We start from the raw sequence: 16169 nt of genomic DNA, 5'->3' as shown, positions 1-16169 counted from the left end.
TTAAAAAACAAACGTAAATTTTTTTTTGTTAATATTTCAAAAACGAAAAATAAATAAAGACTAGTAAATCTTTTATATTTCTTCGGTTTTTTTTTTTTTTTTATAAAGACAAATTTCTTTTTTTCTATTTCATCTTTTTTTTTATTAATAAATAATTTTTAATAAATTTTCGTTGTTATTTTTAAATAATTTTTATATTTACTTTTTTTATTTTTATTATTTCTTTTTATTTTCTTTTATTTTCTTTTATTTATTTTTATTTTTTTTTACTTTTATCTTTTTTTACTACTATTGAAAATACAATAAAGATGTTCACGCAAAATTCCCAACTCATTATTCCTAAATCTGTGAGTTGTGCCATTAAGAAAAAAAAAATGTCCAAATTTAAAAGCCATTTATATAAATATAAAGAGATAATTATTACTATTATATTATCTTGTATTTTTAATGGCTCATGATTTTTTTTGAAAAAATTTTTTTTTTTTGTTAGTTACAAATAATGCGGATATTAAAATTTATTTTTAATTTGCATTTTTCAAATAATTAAAAACTAATTTCTTTTAAATGTTGGCAAAATTGTCTTATTTTCTATTGTTGCAAAAAAAAAAAAAAAATGGTAATTTTGTTTTGTAATTTCCAGTTCTGCGGAAGGGGGATTTACACCAAATAAATAAAATATTGTTAGCAATATGTAAATTATTGGAGTCCCCGCGCACAGTGTATTTCCTGTTTCGTGAGGGGACTTTAAAAATCATAATCATGTCCCTTCATTGAATTCAATGCCCCTTTAATTATAAATGTTATCTCTATTTAATCACTTCTAATATTTACCTGTCAAATTATAATATTATATAAATATAAATAATTTTATTTAACTACTGCAATTTATATAAATAAATATAAAATTAATAATTATATTATTTTTATTATTTATATATTAATAATATATCATTATGTCTAACACATGTACATATTATTATATTTTTGTATAATATAATAAAATAAAAATGTTTATATTTACTTAATATTTTATCTAAAATTGAATTTATTTGAAAAAAAAATTATAATAATTATAAAAATAAATTATTTTTTTTTACATTTTACAATAAATATGTTATTTCATTGAATATAAATTTATATTTTGAAATTATTGTATACATTGATTAAAATTTCATAAATGAAAAAAAATATACCAAAACATATATAACACTTGAGTACAATTTACTCAAGATATTTAGGTCATTGGTATTTGTCTTCAAAAAAAAAAGTCAAATTTCCTAAAGTTGAATATTTCTTCACTCGAGTCTTCACTTTTATATGTATAAAATATAGATTATGTATGTATATCTAAAATTTACTTGCAGTTTTTTCTCCGTTGAAAATAATATCTCAATAGCATATTGAAACAATTTTTTTCATAGGAATTTTTATTCTTTTTATTTATTATTATTATTATCATTATTATTATTATTATTATTATTATTACTATTTTTATTATTTTACTATAAATTAGTATTTTATTTATTATTAAATATAATAAATAAATATAATAAATAAATAAAATAATTTAAAAAAAAATAAAAAATACTGAACTTTAAAATAATGAAAAAAAAAGACAATTTCTTCTTTTTTTTCTTCTTATTATAATAAATGTAAAAAAAAATATTTGTTCGAAAAAGGCAAAATTCTATTTTTCTATAATGATTTCCGAATTTCGAAAATAATTTTAAATATCTTTTTAATGAACTTTTCAAAAGAACACATTTAAAAATACATTTAAAAATTACTCATTTTCACAAAATATTAAGTTCTTATTAATTATTAAATATATTTATAGAAAATTCTTATGTTCCAAAAAAACACGTATACCCAAAGAAAAATTTTTTGTGCTAAATATATTATTTATTTCAAATCAAAATTTTCTTTGATATAAATAAACATTTTATTACAAGCAAAAAATTTTTTTAGGCAAAAAAATATTTTTTTTTGGTAGAAAAAAATTTTATTTGATACCAAATAAATGCAAAAAAAATTTTTTTGGTACAAATACAAAATTTTGTTTGGCATAAATAAAAATTTTGTTTGATACAAATAAACATTTTTTTTTTTATTTGGCACAAGTAAAAGATTTTCTTTGCGATAAATAAATTTTTTTTTTTTTTTATTTGAAATAAATAAATATTTATTTAGCTCCAAAAAAACAAATAAAATTTTTTTTCTGAGTATTCTTAATAATTTAATGAATGAAAAAAAATTGTATCTATTTCGTCTGTTTAAATGTAAAAATGAAAAATAAAACTAATTGACTACCTAATTTCTAGAGAGGGTATTTTGACCTGTGAATTTTTTTTTTTTTTTTTAAAGAAAAGGTCTGCACATTGCATGCGTGTAGATTGAATTCACCCCAAAAAAAAAAAGGAAAAAAAAAACTAAACGAATGTGAGGTGAGCGAGCCTCCAGGAAGTCATAGGATTGGTTCGTGTTGACGTGGCAGTCATTGTCTGTGTGCTGTTAGAAAACTAGTTGAGTCTACACCAATCCAAACATATCTCATGGTGCCTCGTGCACATATCTATTCTGCATCATAGGCGCCGAATTTACGAATTTTTCATCAATTTTTCATTAAAATGCATTGCCCGCAATCTTAAAAATAAAATTTATATTCATAACCAATTTCCTTTTTTTTATTTTTCACATAAAATTATTAATTTTCATAATTTTTTTTTTAAATTATATTTTTTAATATTAATAATTATTAATAATTTACTTATTATATTTTTAAACTAATTTAATTATTTTTAATAATATTACAACTTTTTTTCTTTATATTTAAAAAAAAAATTTACTTGATTCAAATAATTGTTTACTTGACTATTATGAAATAAATATTTATTTTTATTATATAATTATTATTTGAGTCAGTTAAATTGTTTTTTTTTTTTTTTTTTTTTTTGTACCAAAGAATTTGTTTCAAATACAAAAATTATTGGTTCAAATAAAATTTATTTAAAAATTATTTGTTTCATGTAAATAATTATTTGATAATAGTCAAGTAAACCGATTATTTGAATCAAATAAATTTTTTTCCAGTGTAAACTGTATTTTTTAAATTAACAAAATACGTTTTCTAATATATATATATATTTTTTTTAATTAAATATTTTTAAGTTGAATTATTATTATTATTATTATTAATAAATTTAATTTGGTTATTTAATAATATAATTATTATTCGTTTCAAAATTTTATTAAAGAAACAATTACTGTTTTATTTTTCCCGAAAAATGTAATAATTTGTTTATAAAAAAAATTTACTTGTATTTACTTTTATTGAATTGCTACTATATTTTTATTTAAAAACAGCAGTTTTAGTTAATTTTTAAAAACAAATTTTTTTTTTTCGCATTTATTAATAAATACAAATTTATTATTTACAAATTTAATTTTTAAAAACATTTTTTCCTTTTTTGAGAAAATATACACAATTTTTTTACGAAATAATTTTTTAATTTTCATTTCTTATTTATTTGAGTAAAATTTTATTTTTAATTGCGAACAAGAAATTTTTTTTCAAAAATAAAATTTCTACAAATTTTTATTGGCATTAATATTATTTTTTTTGTGATTGATAAAAAAAAAATTTTTTTTTGAAGAGCGTATAAAAATTTGCTAAATATATATATATATATATATATACAATAATGGAAACACGTTTGATGGGTTGCGATGAAGGTGAGAACTGAAAGAGAAGAGAAAAGAGAAGGAAGGAAATAATAGAAATAGAAGAGAGGATAGAGAATAATATGATGATGATGGTTATAAGGTGAATCTTTGTCCCTATATCTTTTTTTTTGCCTTTATAGCCATTCTCCGGGAAATTCCGTATTCTAACCACACACACACACATGTGCGGGCCTCTTGTCTTTATTTCTTTTTCGTACAATATTTTCGTTCTTTCTATTTTATTCTATATATATATGATCGTGTGAATTTTTCAGCGCACTTTATCGAGAACCGCGCACAGCTGAAAATTCTCTCCCATCTGTAAAATTCTATTTCCCTCGCATTTTTTTTCTCTCTCTCTCTCTCTCTCTCTCACTCACTTTGCAAAGAGAGGGAAACTTGATTTTATGTTTGGTATGAATTTTTCGAGACCATCTGCTGCCCATTTTCGTTCATTATTTCAACCGAATTTCCTGTTTTCTTCGGAGCTCATAGTTTCAAGAATACATATAAATGTCAAACGATACACTTTTTCCCCTAATTAATTTTCTGTTACTGAAAAAAAAAAAAAAAAGAAAATACGAGGGAAAATAACATTTTGCAATGTTTATAATAAATACATAATTTGAAAAAAAAAAATAAAAAATATTTTGCAATTTGTAAAATAAATATTTGAACATTAATTTTATTTATTTACATCTAGACGACAAAAAATTAATTACAAAAAAAAATTATTATTTTATAGAGAATTTTTTAAATATTTATTATTTCGTAAAAAAATTATTTTCCATTTTTCTTAATGGATAAATATAATATAATTATTAATTTTGTATTAAATTTTATTTAATTATTATTTAATTTATTTTTACAAATACACAATAAAAAAAAATATACAATAATAGTACATATATATAAAAAATAAAATAAAATTTTGATTAAAAATATTTTATTTTTAGTTACAATATTATTTCATATTTTTTCTATTTTATTTTTTTTATTTTGATTTTTTTCATTTTTTATTTTATTTTTTTTTTTATATTATTTTATTATTTTTTATTGTACGTGGATATTTTCTTTTTTTTTTATTTCCATTGAATTTTTTTTTTCCCCAAGGACAATATTTTTTTTGCTCGCGATATATGTATTTGAAAAAAATTCGCAATGGTTATAAAAGAGTAGAGGCATTTATTCATTTGGTGAATTGGAGCTTTAAAAATGTTGGGAGAATAGAAAATTCTTTTTTTAAAAGTCGACCATACACACACACACACACGGACGAGTGAAAATTGTAAGGGTCTGTCTCTCTCTCTCTCTCTCTCTCTCTCTCTCTCTCTGGGAAGATTCGCAGAAGAGTCAAGGGAACAAAGGAAGAATTTTATTTTAGTGCACGCGGCAGAGACGCTAAATTCCTCTGAATGTAGTCGCCCCTAACTCTACAGGATACGCTTTGACTTGAAAATCGAGCTACCTGTCCGCATTAGAAACCCAACGAAATGAAAAAGGTCGGATAATAAATACCTATCAAGAGGGACCAACTCCCGAAAAAAAAAAAAAAAAAAAATTTACAGGATTCTCTTCATTTTTAAATGTACAACAATAAGAAAGGGAGGAGAAGATAAAAGATAGGGCTCCGTATGTTCTAATGTGAAAGAAAAAGAGATAGAAAGAGAGAGAACGAAAGCAATAAGTATTTTAAATGCAAATTAAAGTGAAAACAACTCCAGAGGGGGTGAAAAAGAAAATGTGGATATTTTTACAAAATACAAAAAAAAAAATGAATAGGACAATTAAAAAAAAATCATAAGATTAAAAATACAGTATTTCGTTGCACTCATAAAATTGAATTAAAAATAAATATAAGAACTAATATTAATAAGTAATCCAGTATTACGATTATTATTATTATAGTTAATTATTATTTAATATAAAATTATAATATTATTCTTTTACGTTATTATAATAATTATAAAACAATAATTTTCGAATAACTTATTTTATTAAATAAATGGAAAGAATAAAATAATTTTTAAAAAAATTAACCTACATTGTAAATAAAAAAAATGTACTTTACCAAATGTAGATAGAAAATGTTTTATTTTGTAGTAATTCTTCTATAAGCACAAAATTTGCACATCACATAAAAAGTTCAAATTCACAGAAAATAATAATCATCTGCACAAGCACAAAAATAATATTTACAAAATGTCCCTTTGGATTTTTTGATATTTTTATTTTGAAAACAAGATAAAAATTTGCTAACGGAAAAAAAGGCAACTTTTGATAAGAAAAGAAACAACGATTATGAATGCTTTTGAGGAATCGGAGTGTTTAAGAATGTGGATTGCAATAATAATTATCAATCCGCATTCTTAAATATTCCGAATGTCAATTATTTTGACATTCCAAATTGGAATGAAGAGATTTGAATAAGAATTTATTTTTAATGATTTATTTACCGTTGATAAGAAATTTACTAAATTTTGACCATTTTTTGACAATTGAAAATTTTAAGGTTAGGTTGTCATATTTCGCCTATTTCCCAGATAATTTATAGAAATTGTAAATAATTGAGCTTCTTCAATAAATTTTATGTTAGATTGTTATAGATTTTAATACTTTTTAAACTGGAAAAAATATTTTCGATCAACAATAACTATTTGTTAAATAAAAAAAAATACTTGAAAAATTAAAACGACTTGAATCGGAAACTTCCTTTTACGAATGCGGATTGACTCGAGCTACCAACCGATTCAAAACAAGTGAATTTTTATTATAGAAATAAAAATGGAATAAAATATAATATTATTTCTATAAATTCTATAAATAGAAATTAAAATATTGGGAGTAAAAAAACTTTTTCCTATTTTTTTCGCAATTAGAGAAATAAAAAATATATTTTTATAAAACCAAAATAAAATTTGATTATTTTTTGAAACCAAAAAATATTTTTAAAAATTTAATAATATTAATAAACGAAAAAATGTGTGAAAAATTGATTTTATTAAAAAATACGAAAAATCTACTAAATTAAAAAACTCGAATAAATAATTCGGGGCTCAAGGGGAATAAAATATTTAATTAATTTATTAATAATTTAATTTAATTACTGAATATTTGGGGAATTTGACGAAATAAATTTAGGGGGAAAGTTAATATAATAATTAAAAAAAATTAAATAAAAAAAAATTATGAAAATAAAATTTTAGAATTAAAAATTCAGAAGTAGAAAAAATATTAGAAATTCGGATAGAAATACAAAAACGAAATGGAATAGAGGCGCAATAAATTTAAAATGATATTATATATGAAAAATGTATAAAGAAAAAAAAATCCAAAGCCATAATCCATGGTAAAAAATAAATAGGGGTTCGTTCAAATAATTTTGTTATTGTATTAAAGCAGTTTTGAGGATTAGAAAAAAAAATGCATTTTATTTGCCAAAACTCGGAAAAAAATTGGCAGTTTTATTGCAGTTGCCCACATTGTATGCGTACAAATATATACCTAAAATAACCCATTTTATTTTTATGGTAAAAGGCAAGAGGTATTTTTGAAGGTTTGAGCAAAATCCCATCATAAAAGTTATATTATTTATTTTGCAGAGTTTTTGGCATTTTCATTTTTCTTTTATCCTCCGAATGGTTGTAATAAAATACCCAAAGAATAATATAGAAAAATAAGAATTTTACCGAACCCCAAGATTTTATCACTTAGTGGAGAAGATCACATAAAAATTATTTTTTTAAAGAGGTAAAAAGTTTAGTGAAATTTTATATATTTAGCAAAAATTTTAATTAGAAAGAAAATATAATTTTTTTTTTTTTAATTAAAAAAATGTTTAAATCAAAGTTAGAAAAATGTTAATTTTTTTTCGACTTAACAAAATTATTTTTTTTTTTTTGAATTTAGAAAAATTTTTTTAATCTTAGAATTTTGAGATTTTTTTCACTTGGAAAATTTGTTTGCAAAATTCCATAAATAATGAATTGCTTTTAGAATCGTTTTCTTCAGGGAAAATTTTTTCTATTTTTAAATAATGAAAATTTTTTTTTTTTTTTTTTTCAATATAATATATTAATATCAGTAATCTATTTTACAAATGCTTCGCATGAAACGCTTATCTTTTTAATTACATCGTTCACAAACTGGAATCAATTCATCACGTTGACACGGCACATATTTGAATCCAAAAAAAAAAAATCAAAATTTTCTATTTCAATTTTTTCACCAATTCTTAATATTTTAATTATATTATGATCAAATTATTATTCAATTACATTTCATGTATTTACCTAATTTAATAATTAAATAATTAATTATAGTATAATAATAAAAGCAAATTTGAAAATATTTTTATTGAAATTTCTCATTATACTATAATAAAATTTCTTATTAATATTAAAATTATAAAATAATTAATATAATTATTTCATAATTTTTCTAAAATCACTATTTATAAACTAGAAATCATATTATAATTAAATTATTAATATTCAAGAATTATTATTATATTAAATAATTATTCAAATATTAATTATTAAAATTAAAATTCATTAATTGTTTTAACAATATAATGAAATTAATTTTTAAAATAATATCAATAATTTTATTATCATCTTCATTCACAATTTTTGTTTAGCGAAGAAATACCGTTAAATCTTTCAAGTTACAAAAATATATATATATATTTATATTGCATCACATGTAGAGGTGAAAATTTAGCCAAAAATATTTTCGGTTTTTCTTCGACTACAAAACGTAATGACGCCTTTTTTTCGACAACAGTCTATATTACGTAAATAAAAAATTTAAAAAATTATTTCTCTACGAAAAATTGAAAAACTAAAAATGAATGAGAAACAATTTTTTTTTTTTTCGTGAATTTGATTCCGTTCTCACACAATTTATACATAACATAATAAATATTCATTCATTCAATGTAGAAAAAATAATGAAATTAAAAAAAAAAAAAAACAGAAACAAACAATGAATCTAAAAATAAAATGAAATTACATTATTCGTCTGTTTGGACTGTTTTGTTTTCCGTGGGTGGATCATTTTTTAAAGAACCACATTTATTTGCAACATCAACAATTTGTCGAAGAACAATATTTTCTTCCTTTAATCTTGCTATTAATTCCTTTTCTTTCATTTCATTTTCCTCGTCTAATGCGGCTGCGGTTTTCATTACAGCTGCCATTTCATTTATTTTCTCCGCTTGACTTGTTATTATCTAAATATTAGAATAATTATTATTTACTAATTATTAATATTTATAAAATTTTATAATTTCTAACTGAATTTTAATTAAAATTAAATGTTCATTTAAATTAGTAAATAAACATTTGATTTTTTTTTAAATTTATATTTGTATTTTAATTGAATTTGTTTTTTTTTTAATTAAAAATTAATCTTACATTTGCATATTTAGAATTGTAGAGTGATGTATAATCTGGTTTCCATTGTTTCAACAGTGATGAAGTGTGTTGACGATATTTCGACATAATTAATTCGAGAGCACTTTTATGATCTTCAAGAGCACTTTTTAATTCACGATTTTCAGCTTGAATTTCCCTAAGATGTCTATTTTCTTGTTGAATACCGGCAATCACTTGCAAATGAGAAGTTTGTTTCGCTTCAGCGTTTAAAACTTCAACCTCCTCCTGATACTAAAATTATTCCAATATTCGAAAGTAGATTTTATTTTTATTTCAAAAGAAAAGAAAAAAAAGTCAAAAAATATTTACAATCTTTTCAACTAAATTTCTTCTTTAAATAAATGAGAAGATTAAAAAGAAAAAAACGATAAAATATTCAAGTCTTTTTTAAAAATAATACTAATAATTATAATAAAATAATAATAACCATAGTAATAATAAAATAATAATAATAATAATAATAATAATAATAATAATAATAATAAATTCTTTTGAATAAAAAAAAAAATGAAAAATATTTATAAAAATAAAGATAATTTTTTTTTTCAATGAAAGCAGCTTTAATAAACAAATAAATCAAGAAATTTTAATATTTCATTAAATTAATTAACTTAAAATTATTTATTTTAATAAAAAAATAATTTTAAAAATATTTAATGAAATTTAAAAAAAAAAATTAAAATAATTATGAAATTTTTTATAATCTTTTATTGTATAAATTGGTTTTATTTTATTATAATTCAAAAATAGGACAAATTCACTGAAATATTTGTTATTTATTTTTTATATACAAATATATTTATTTATTTTAATACACATAAAATTTGTTAAAATTTTTCGAAAAATTTACATAATTATGAAAATATTTTACTAATTGTATTTAAGAAAAAAGTTTCTCAAATTAAATTTTCTTTTTATATTTTCAAACAAAAAATAAACAACCTTCAATTTTTTTTTTGCATAACAAATAAATTTCCAATGAAAAGAAACGATTCAAGTGTTTTTTTTTTTTTTTTTTTAAATTAAAAACTAATGTTTTAAAATAGAAAAAAAAATTGATAAAATGTGATGGAAATTGCGATTTCAATGTATTGAATAAATACTATGTTCTAAAAATAATAATGGAACATCAATAAATATTTTGCTTACCTGCTTCATTCCATCAATTTGTGTGCAAACTGATTGAATTTCACAAATTAAATTATCAGCTTTGCTTTCTTGATCGGATATTCGACCCACTAATTTCTTTGCATCTAATATAATTTGCTGAAATGTCAAAGACATCTGAAAAATAATTTATGTTTAGGTTATAAAATAGAAGACAAAAATTATTCATTGGATTTTGATATGAAAAATTCATTTTTTTTTCATTTAACACGTAGTAGATTTTAATTAACGTTTTTGTATTAATAATAATGTATAAATAATAATTTAAAAACAAATATGTATTTTAAAAAATAACTTACCTTTTCTGATTATTAAATTGACAGCCACGAAATGAGTATATAGCAACAATAATAAGCAATAAAAATATGTCAAAACTTGATTTTAACCTGAAACTATAATATTTTTGGGAGAAAGTTACAATTTTAAGTTCTTATCAGTGTTAGGGTGCATTCACACCGCGGCAAATAAAAAAAAGTACAAGTCGTACAAGTAGAAAGTCTAAAATGTATCGTAAGCTGATTTTACTGTAAAAGTGAGTGAATTTTGCTTCCAAACGTTTACTTTATTACCCGCTGTGAAAATAATTTGAAAATTTTGAAAATTTATCCAGTCGATCGCTCGACAAAAATTTCGGAAAATACAAAATAAAAAATTTTTTTACCAAAGGTGTAAATGCTCCAAACACAAGGATTTCATTGTGATCACAGCCTTAAAAATTATGTTTTTTAGGCTATGTCTACAATAGGCTTTTTTATGTCCTTATGTTGAATAAATAAGAAAACACAAATATATCTCGGTTCTTTTCTAACTCATGCTTCACGGTTTGCAAACAATTTTCGTTCTAGATTTTCTTTTTATTTTCTTTGAAATTTGATCAACTTTTGGAATAAGTCAAAATATTTGGCTTTCCAAACGTATTTAACTATTTTTTTCTCCTTGAAACAATTTTGGCTGTTCATTTTAATTTAAATACAACTTTTAAACAGTTGAAACAAATTTATAATAATTTTTTTTTTATTTTAAATTCCCTGGCGGATTGTGAAAACCGAGAAGTTGACTGAGATCGGTCAAATTTAGGTTCGGTTGGGTTTTAGGAAATACATTTCAAAAAATAATTGAAATATTGGAAAATTTGCTATTGGGAAGTAAAAATTGATTTTTTAGTTGATTTATATATAAAATTATGAGGTTATTAAGCTATTATTATTAAATAATTAACGTATTCAAAGACCTAGTACATTTACCAAAGGTGGAAAGACGGACTTTGAAACCCACGGCATTGAAATAGAATTTTATAAAGTAATTTTTTTATGAGATATAACCTAAAAAATAAAAAAAATAAGTTTTTTCGTGATTTTTTTTTAATTTTATCAAAGATAATCTATATATGGTAAATTGTTCATGAGACTTCAGAGAACCCAAAAAAGACAAGATGTTCATTTCATGACCATTTAGCTTCCTCATCATGATTTTAAGATTAAAAGGAGTACAACTAAAATAGCGATCAATTTTATAAATATTGGTAAAATGTAAACTTTATATACATCAATCGATTCGTTTTCATGCCAGGAATAAAATTTTGACAAGAATTAAATAAAATTTCTATATTAAGAAAAAGTTATTTCAAAAAATACAAAAAACGATTTTTTTCATAAAATCAAAAAAATGATTTAATCTATAGATTTCAGTAAAATATGAACTTTATATAGGTTAATCGATTCGTTTTAATGCAAGAAGTAAGTTTTTTTACCAAACAAAATTAAATTTACAATGAAAAAATTTTAAAAAAAAATTTTCAAATTTTGAAAAAATTGTAAAAAAAAATGTTATGAATATATTTGGAAATTGGTGTCGATTATGTAATTTGATTTTGATTCTGGCGTTAAAGTTAATTTTAATTCCAGACATTCATTTGTTTATTTAATTTTGACGTCAAATTCAAATTTATTTTTTAATTTGACGTCAAAATTAAATGAACAAATGAATGTCTCGAATTAAAATTGACTTTGATGTCGAAATAAATTTGAATTTGACGTCAAAATCAAATCAAAAAATGAATTTCTCGAATTAAATTTGACGCTTTGACGTCAAAATAAATTTGAATTTGATGTCAGAATCAAATAAAATTACATAATCGACACCCTTGTGTCAGATTTTAGGTATTAATGACTGCATTAAGCATACAAAATTTCAGGAAAATCCGTTAAAACGTTTCTGAGATAATTTGTACACAATATTTTGTGATATACACACACACATACATCTGGACATTTGCTCAGAACTTCAAATATATTAATTCTAGATGAGAATGAGTCCATATAACCTTCTTTTGAAAAATTGAAAATCATCACGAATGCAAAACTTCCTCATGAGGAAGCAAAATATAATAAAACACAAATTTGTAAAATAATAGGAAAATATATTTTATTATTTATATTGAAATAGAATTTCTTATATAATATTTTTTGTAATAATACAATAAATTTTCATTTTAATTTTTTATTGCACAGAATAATTCCATTAATAATTCTCTTCCAAGAACTTTAAATGTTTCAGTTTTTTTAACATTTGTAAAATTTTTATCAATATATTCAATGCATTTTTTCTTCAAATTCAAATTATTGTATTGATCGGCAAGTTGAAAAATAGAAATTGCATTATCCACAGCCAAATTCACAATTAGGCATTTTTCACAAATTGTTTGCAATGTTGATATATCATATTTATTAGCCAATTCATAAAGACCAAATGCCATAGTATTTAAATTTTCAACATTACCAGTATAGATATAATTTAACATTTCCTTAAAACAATCTGAATCTGCATCGTTTATTTGAACAGTATTTGTTAAATTTTCCTTCATTTGATGAGTAAACATTTTTTCAAAAACTGGACTCACAGAAGCGAGTACTATTTTATGAGCAGGAAATTCTTTGCTATTTATTTGAAATACAACATCACTTAATGTATCATTAATTAAAAATGGTTTAAAATTATTTATCAAAGTTGAAATTGAATCAACATCGATGGACTTTTTTTCATTTGTTTTCATTAATTGTGTAATTTCGAGACTAACATGTAATGAGTTGATTCCAAAACCATTAGTTGTAAATATTTTATTTAATTCCTTGGTTTTAATAATATTTTCAAAATCTAAAATATGCATTCCAGTCATTGTAAATATTTTTGTATTTGGATAGATTCCAAGAATAAATTTTATTTCTATTGGATTTTGAAAATATGATGTTAATTTAGTCTCATTGGAAAGTAAAAATTTATGAATAGAAGTTTGTTTATTATGATATGCTGCATACGAATCAGTTGCACATACGGTAATAAACCATTTTATAGTTGGACTTCCTTTCAAAGCAAATGAATTAGAAATATAATTTTCATGTGGAATAAAATTTGGAATATCCCAATCAAAGTTTATCTCTTCTAATAAATTCATTTTCTGCAAATTACAATTTTTAATATTAAATTAATTAAGTTAATATTATATTATGGAATATAAACAAAATTCTAATTTAAACGAAAATAATTTATTTAATTAAAATAAAATTTTAAAACAGAAACATTACAAAAAACATGTCTGTTCTTTGACTACATGGTAACATGTGCGAAAGACAAGGACAAAATCTTATAAAGAACATTTGTATACAGATTTCCCAATAGTCCTTAAGCAAAAAAAAAAAAATTATTTAAATAACTAAGTAATAAATTAAAAATATTAATTTAATAATTTTTATATAATTGAAATTGTTTAACATTAAATATTTGAGGTTATATTATTATTTATTATTAATGCTTCAGCCTTTCGGCCTAGAAGTATTTGAGGTTATTAAATAATTAAGGTGCTTTAAAGGAGGTTCTACAATAGATGCAAGACCAAGTCCAAGTACAAGTACAAGTGCAAATTTATTGTACTTGGATGCGCGCGCAACGTATTGCCAACTGTGAAAAATGTAAAATTACTTTCAATGTTTTAAAACTGCATATAGGTTATGTACACATAACTCACAATTTTTTTATTTTCAAAATAATATTATTTATTTTTTTAAGATTACTTACCTCACTTAATTAAATGCAACCAGCAATGGCAGCAATTATATTTAATTTATTTAATTTATAATTAAAAATTGAATCCAGTATTTTCAACTGCGCCTCAGCGACAGTTGGCAATACGTTGCGCGCGCATCCAAGTACAATAAAGGCGCTTGTACACCTCACAAATTCTAAGTATACTCGGAATTTGTCAAAAGTTATACTAATTTTGATTGGCCTTGCTCATAGAGAATTTCCAAAAGAGAAGAAATTTTCGAAATTCTATATGAGCAAAGCCAATCAAAGTTAGTGAAACTTCTGACAAATTCCGAGGATACTCAGAATTTGTGAGGTGTACAAGCGCCTTATGGAGGTTCTACAATAGGTGCAAAAGCCAAGTACAAGTGCAAGTCCATATGCAAATCCCATGAGTGCAAGAGAGATAGATAGACTACTTATCCCCTTCACACTCATGAGATTACCACTTGGACTTGGACTTGTACTTGGCTTTTGCACCTATTCTGGAACCACCTTTAAATTTGCACTTGTACTTGTACTTGGACTTGGTCTTACATCTATTGTAGAACCTCCTTTATATACCTCAAATTTCGATCAGATGTACATTATTTCTGTACCGTGAAAATGCGTGAAAAGTCATTTTCACGGCGGGTATTTTTGAATTGTTTTAAACAAAAAATGTTTTTTTAAGAAATATAATATTAAATAATTGTTTTAATATGTAAGAACACTTTAAAATAGTGATAGAGAGATGATTTGATTAAAAAATTTAGCAAATTTTGCTTTAAAACGTTTTCTGCTACAAGAAAGTGTAAAATGACGATGTTTGTGAAATGGTTTGTACAGTGCTTCTTCCTTGTGAGTGTCTCTCAGATTTTTGTTTATGTTATTTCGGTTCTTCTTAACTTGTAATAAATAATGAGTGCTGAAAATAAATCGGTAAGTTGAAATGTTTATCAAATAAATTTAAATTCAACTAATTGTTTCGAATAACTGAAAGAAACTTAATATACAGAAAGTATTTGAGAGATGCGTGGAAAATTGATTTATAACCTCGAATCAAGTAGTTGAATTTAAAATTACTTAATAAACATTTCAACTTACCGATTTATTTTCAGTACTCATTATTTATTGCAAGTTAAAAAGAACCGACATAACATAAACAAAACTCTGAGAGGCATTCACAAGGAAGAAGCACTATACAAACCATTTCACAAACATCGTCATTTTACACTTTCTTGTATCAGAAAACGTTTTAAAGCAAAATTTCCTAAATTTTTTAATCAAATCATCTTTCTATCACTATTTTAAAGTGTTCTTACATATTAAAACAATTATTTAATATTATATTTCTTAAAAAAACATTTTTTTGTTTAAAGCAATTCAAAAATACCCGCCGTGAAAATGACTTTTCACGGTCCAGAAATAATATTCATCTGATTGAAATTTGAGGTATAAAAGCACCTTTATATTTATATTCTTATTTCAAAGTGAATTTTGAGGTTAGAATATTATTTTTAAAAATAATTTAAAATTACGTATTAAAATTATATCTTACCTATATTTTAAATGCAGATCTTTATGTCTATTTTCCTCCTATATTGCAAACACTTTTAACTAAAACTAAAAAACTTATAGTTTTTTTTTTTTGCTGTTTTCTATGGCATTCTAAATAACCAAATCGTAGAACGGTAGAAATTGAATAGATTCGAAAATAGTCGTTAGCGTCGATAGCAAACGAGATGCATGAGATAGAAAAGGACACAAATATACAATATC

The 16169-nt window shown here is 22.1% G+C and overlaps 2 protein-coding genes and 1 long non-coding RNA gene across 3 annotated transcripts; all 3 read right to left on the bottom strand.

Annotated features, from left to right (window-relative positions):
• Positions 1 to 3717: 3717 nt before the first annotated feature.
• LOC127286667 (uncharacterized) lies at positions 3718 to 6647 on the bottom strand. Its single transcript, XR_007843776.1, has 3 exons — positions 6180 to 6647; positions 5795 to 5978; positions 3718 to 4278 (listed from the first exon to the last, which is right to left on the bottom strand). It is a non-coding gene; the product is annotated as an uncharacterized LOC127286667 (long non-coding RNA).
• A 1131-nt stretch (positions 6648 to 7778) lies between these two features.
• Positions 7779 to 10776, bottom strand: LOC127286633 (FGFR1 oncogene partner 2 homolog). Its single transcript, XM_051313129.1, has 4 exons — positions 10628 to 10776; positions 10311 to 10445; positions 9141 to 9392; positions 7779 to 8956 (listed from the first exon to the last, which is right to left on the bottom strand). The coding sequence occupies exons 2-4, from the start codon at positions 10443 to 10445 to the stop codon at positions 8738 to 8740; spliced, it is 606 nt and encodes a 201-aa protein (XP_051169086.1). The 5' UTR covers positions 10628 to 10776; the 3' UTR covers positions 7779 to 8737.
• A 1952-nt stretch (positions 10777 to 12728) lies between these two features.
• LOC127286632 (protein maternal effect lethal 26-like) lies at positions 12729 to 16118 on the bottom strand. Its single transcript, XM_051313127.1, has 2 exons — positions 15949 to 16118; positions 12729 to 13782 (listed from the first exon to the last, which is right to left on the bottom strand). Exon 2 carries the CDS (start codon positions 13777 to 13779, stop codon positions 12820 to 12822), a length of 960 nt encoding a protein of 319 aa, XP_051169084.1. The 5' UTR covers positions 13780 to 13782; positions 15949 to 16118; the 3' UTR covers positions 12729 to 12819.
• Positions 16119 to 16169: the final 51 nt, after the last annotated feature.

This window comes from Leptopilina boulardi, unplaced genomic scaffold (assembly GCF_019393585.1).
Source record: "Leptopilina boulardi isolate dan_hultmark-lab unplaced genomic scaffold, ZJU_Lbou_2.1 LbouV2_362, whole genome shotgun sequence".
Taxonomy (NCBI): Eukaryota; Metazoa; Arthropoda; class Insecta; order Hymenoptera; family Figitidae; genus Leptopilina; species Leptopilina boulardi.
Note: the sequence above shows the minus strand (reverse complement) of the source record. Positions and strands in the feature narration are given on the sequence as shown.

Excerpts from the sequence above, each read along its gene's own strand:
- LOC127286633 (XM_051313129.1), bottom strand. The coding sequence starts at position 10,445 with ATGTCTTTGACATTTCAGCAAATTATATTAGATGCAAAGAAATTAGTG. Across the intron at positions 9,393-10,310 it reads AAATTGATGGAATGAAGCAG|TATCAGGAGGAGGTTGAAGT; the intron begins GTAAGCAAAATA and ends GAATAATTTTAG. Across the intron at positions 8,957-9,140 it reads ACAATTCTAAATATGCAAAT|ATAATAACAAGTCAAGCGGA; the intron begins GTAAGATTAATT and ends TCTAATATTTAG.
- LOC127286632 (XM_051313127.1), bottom strand. The coding sequence starts at position 13,779 with ATGAATTTATTAGAAGAGATAAACTTTGATTGGGATATTCCAAATTTT.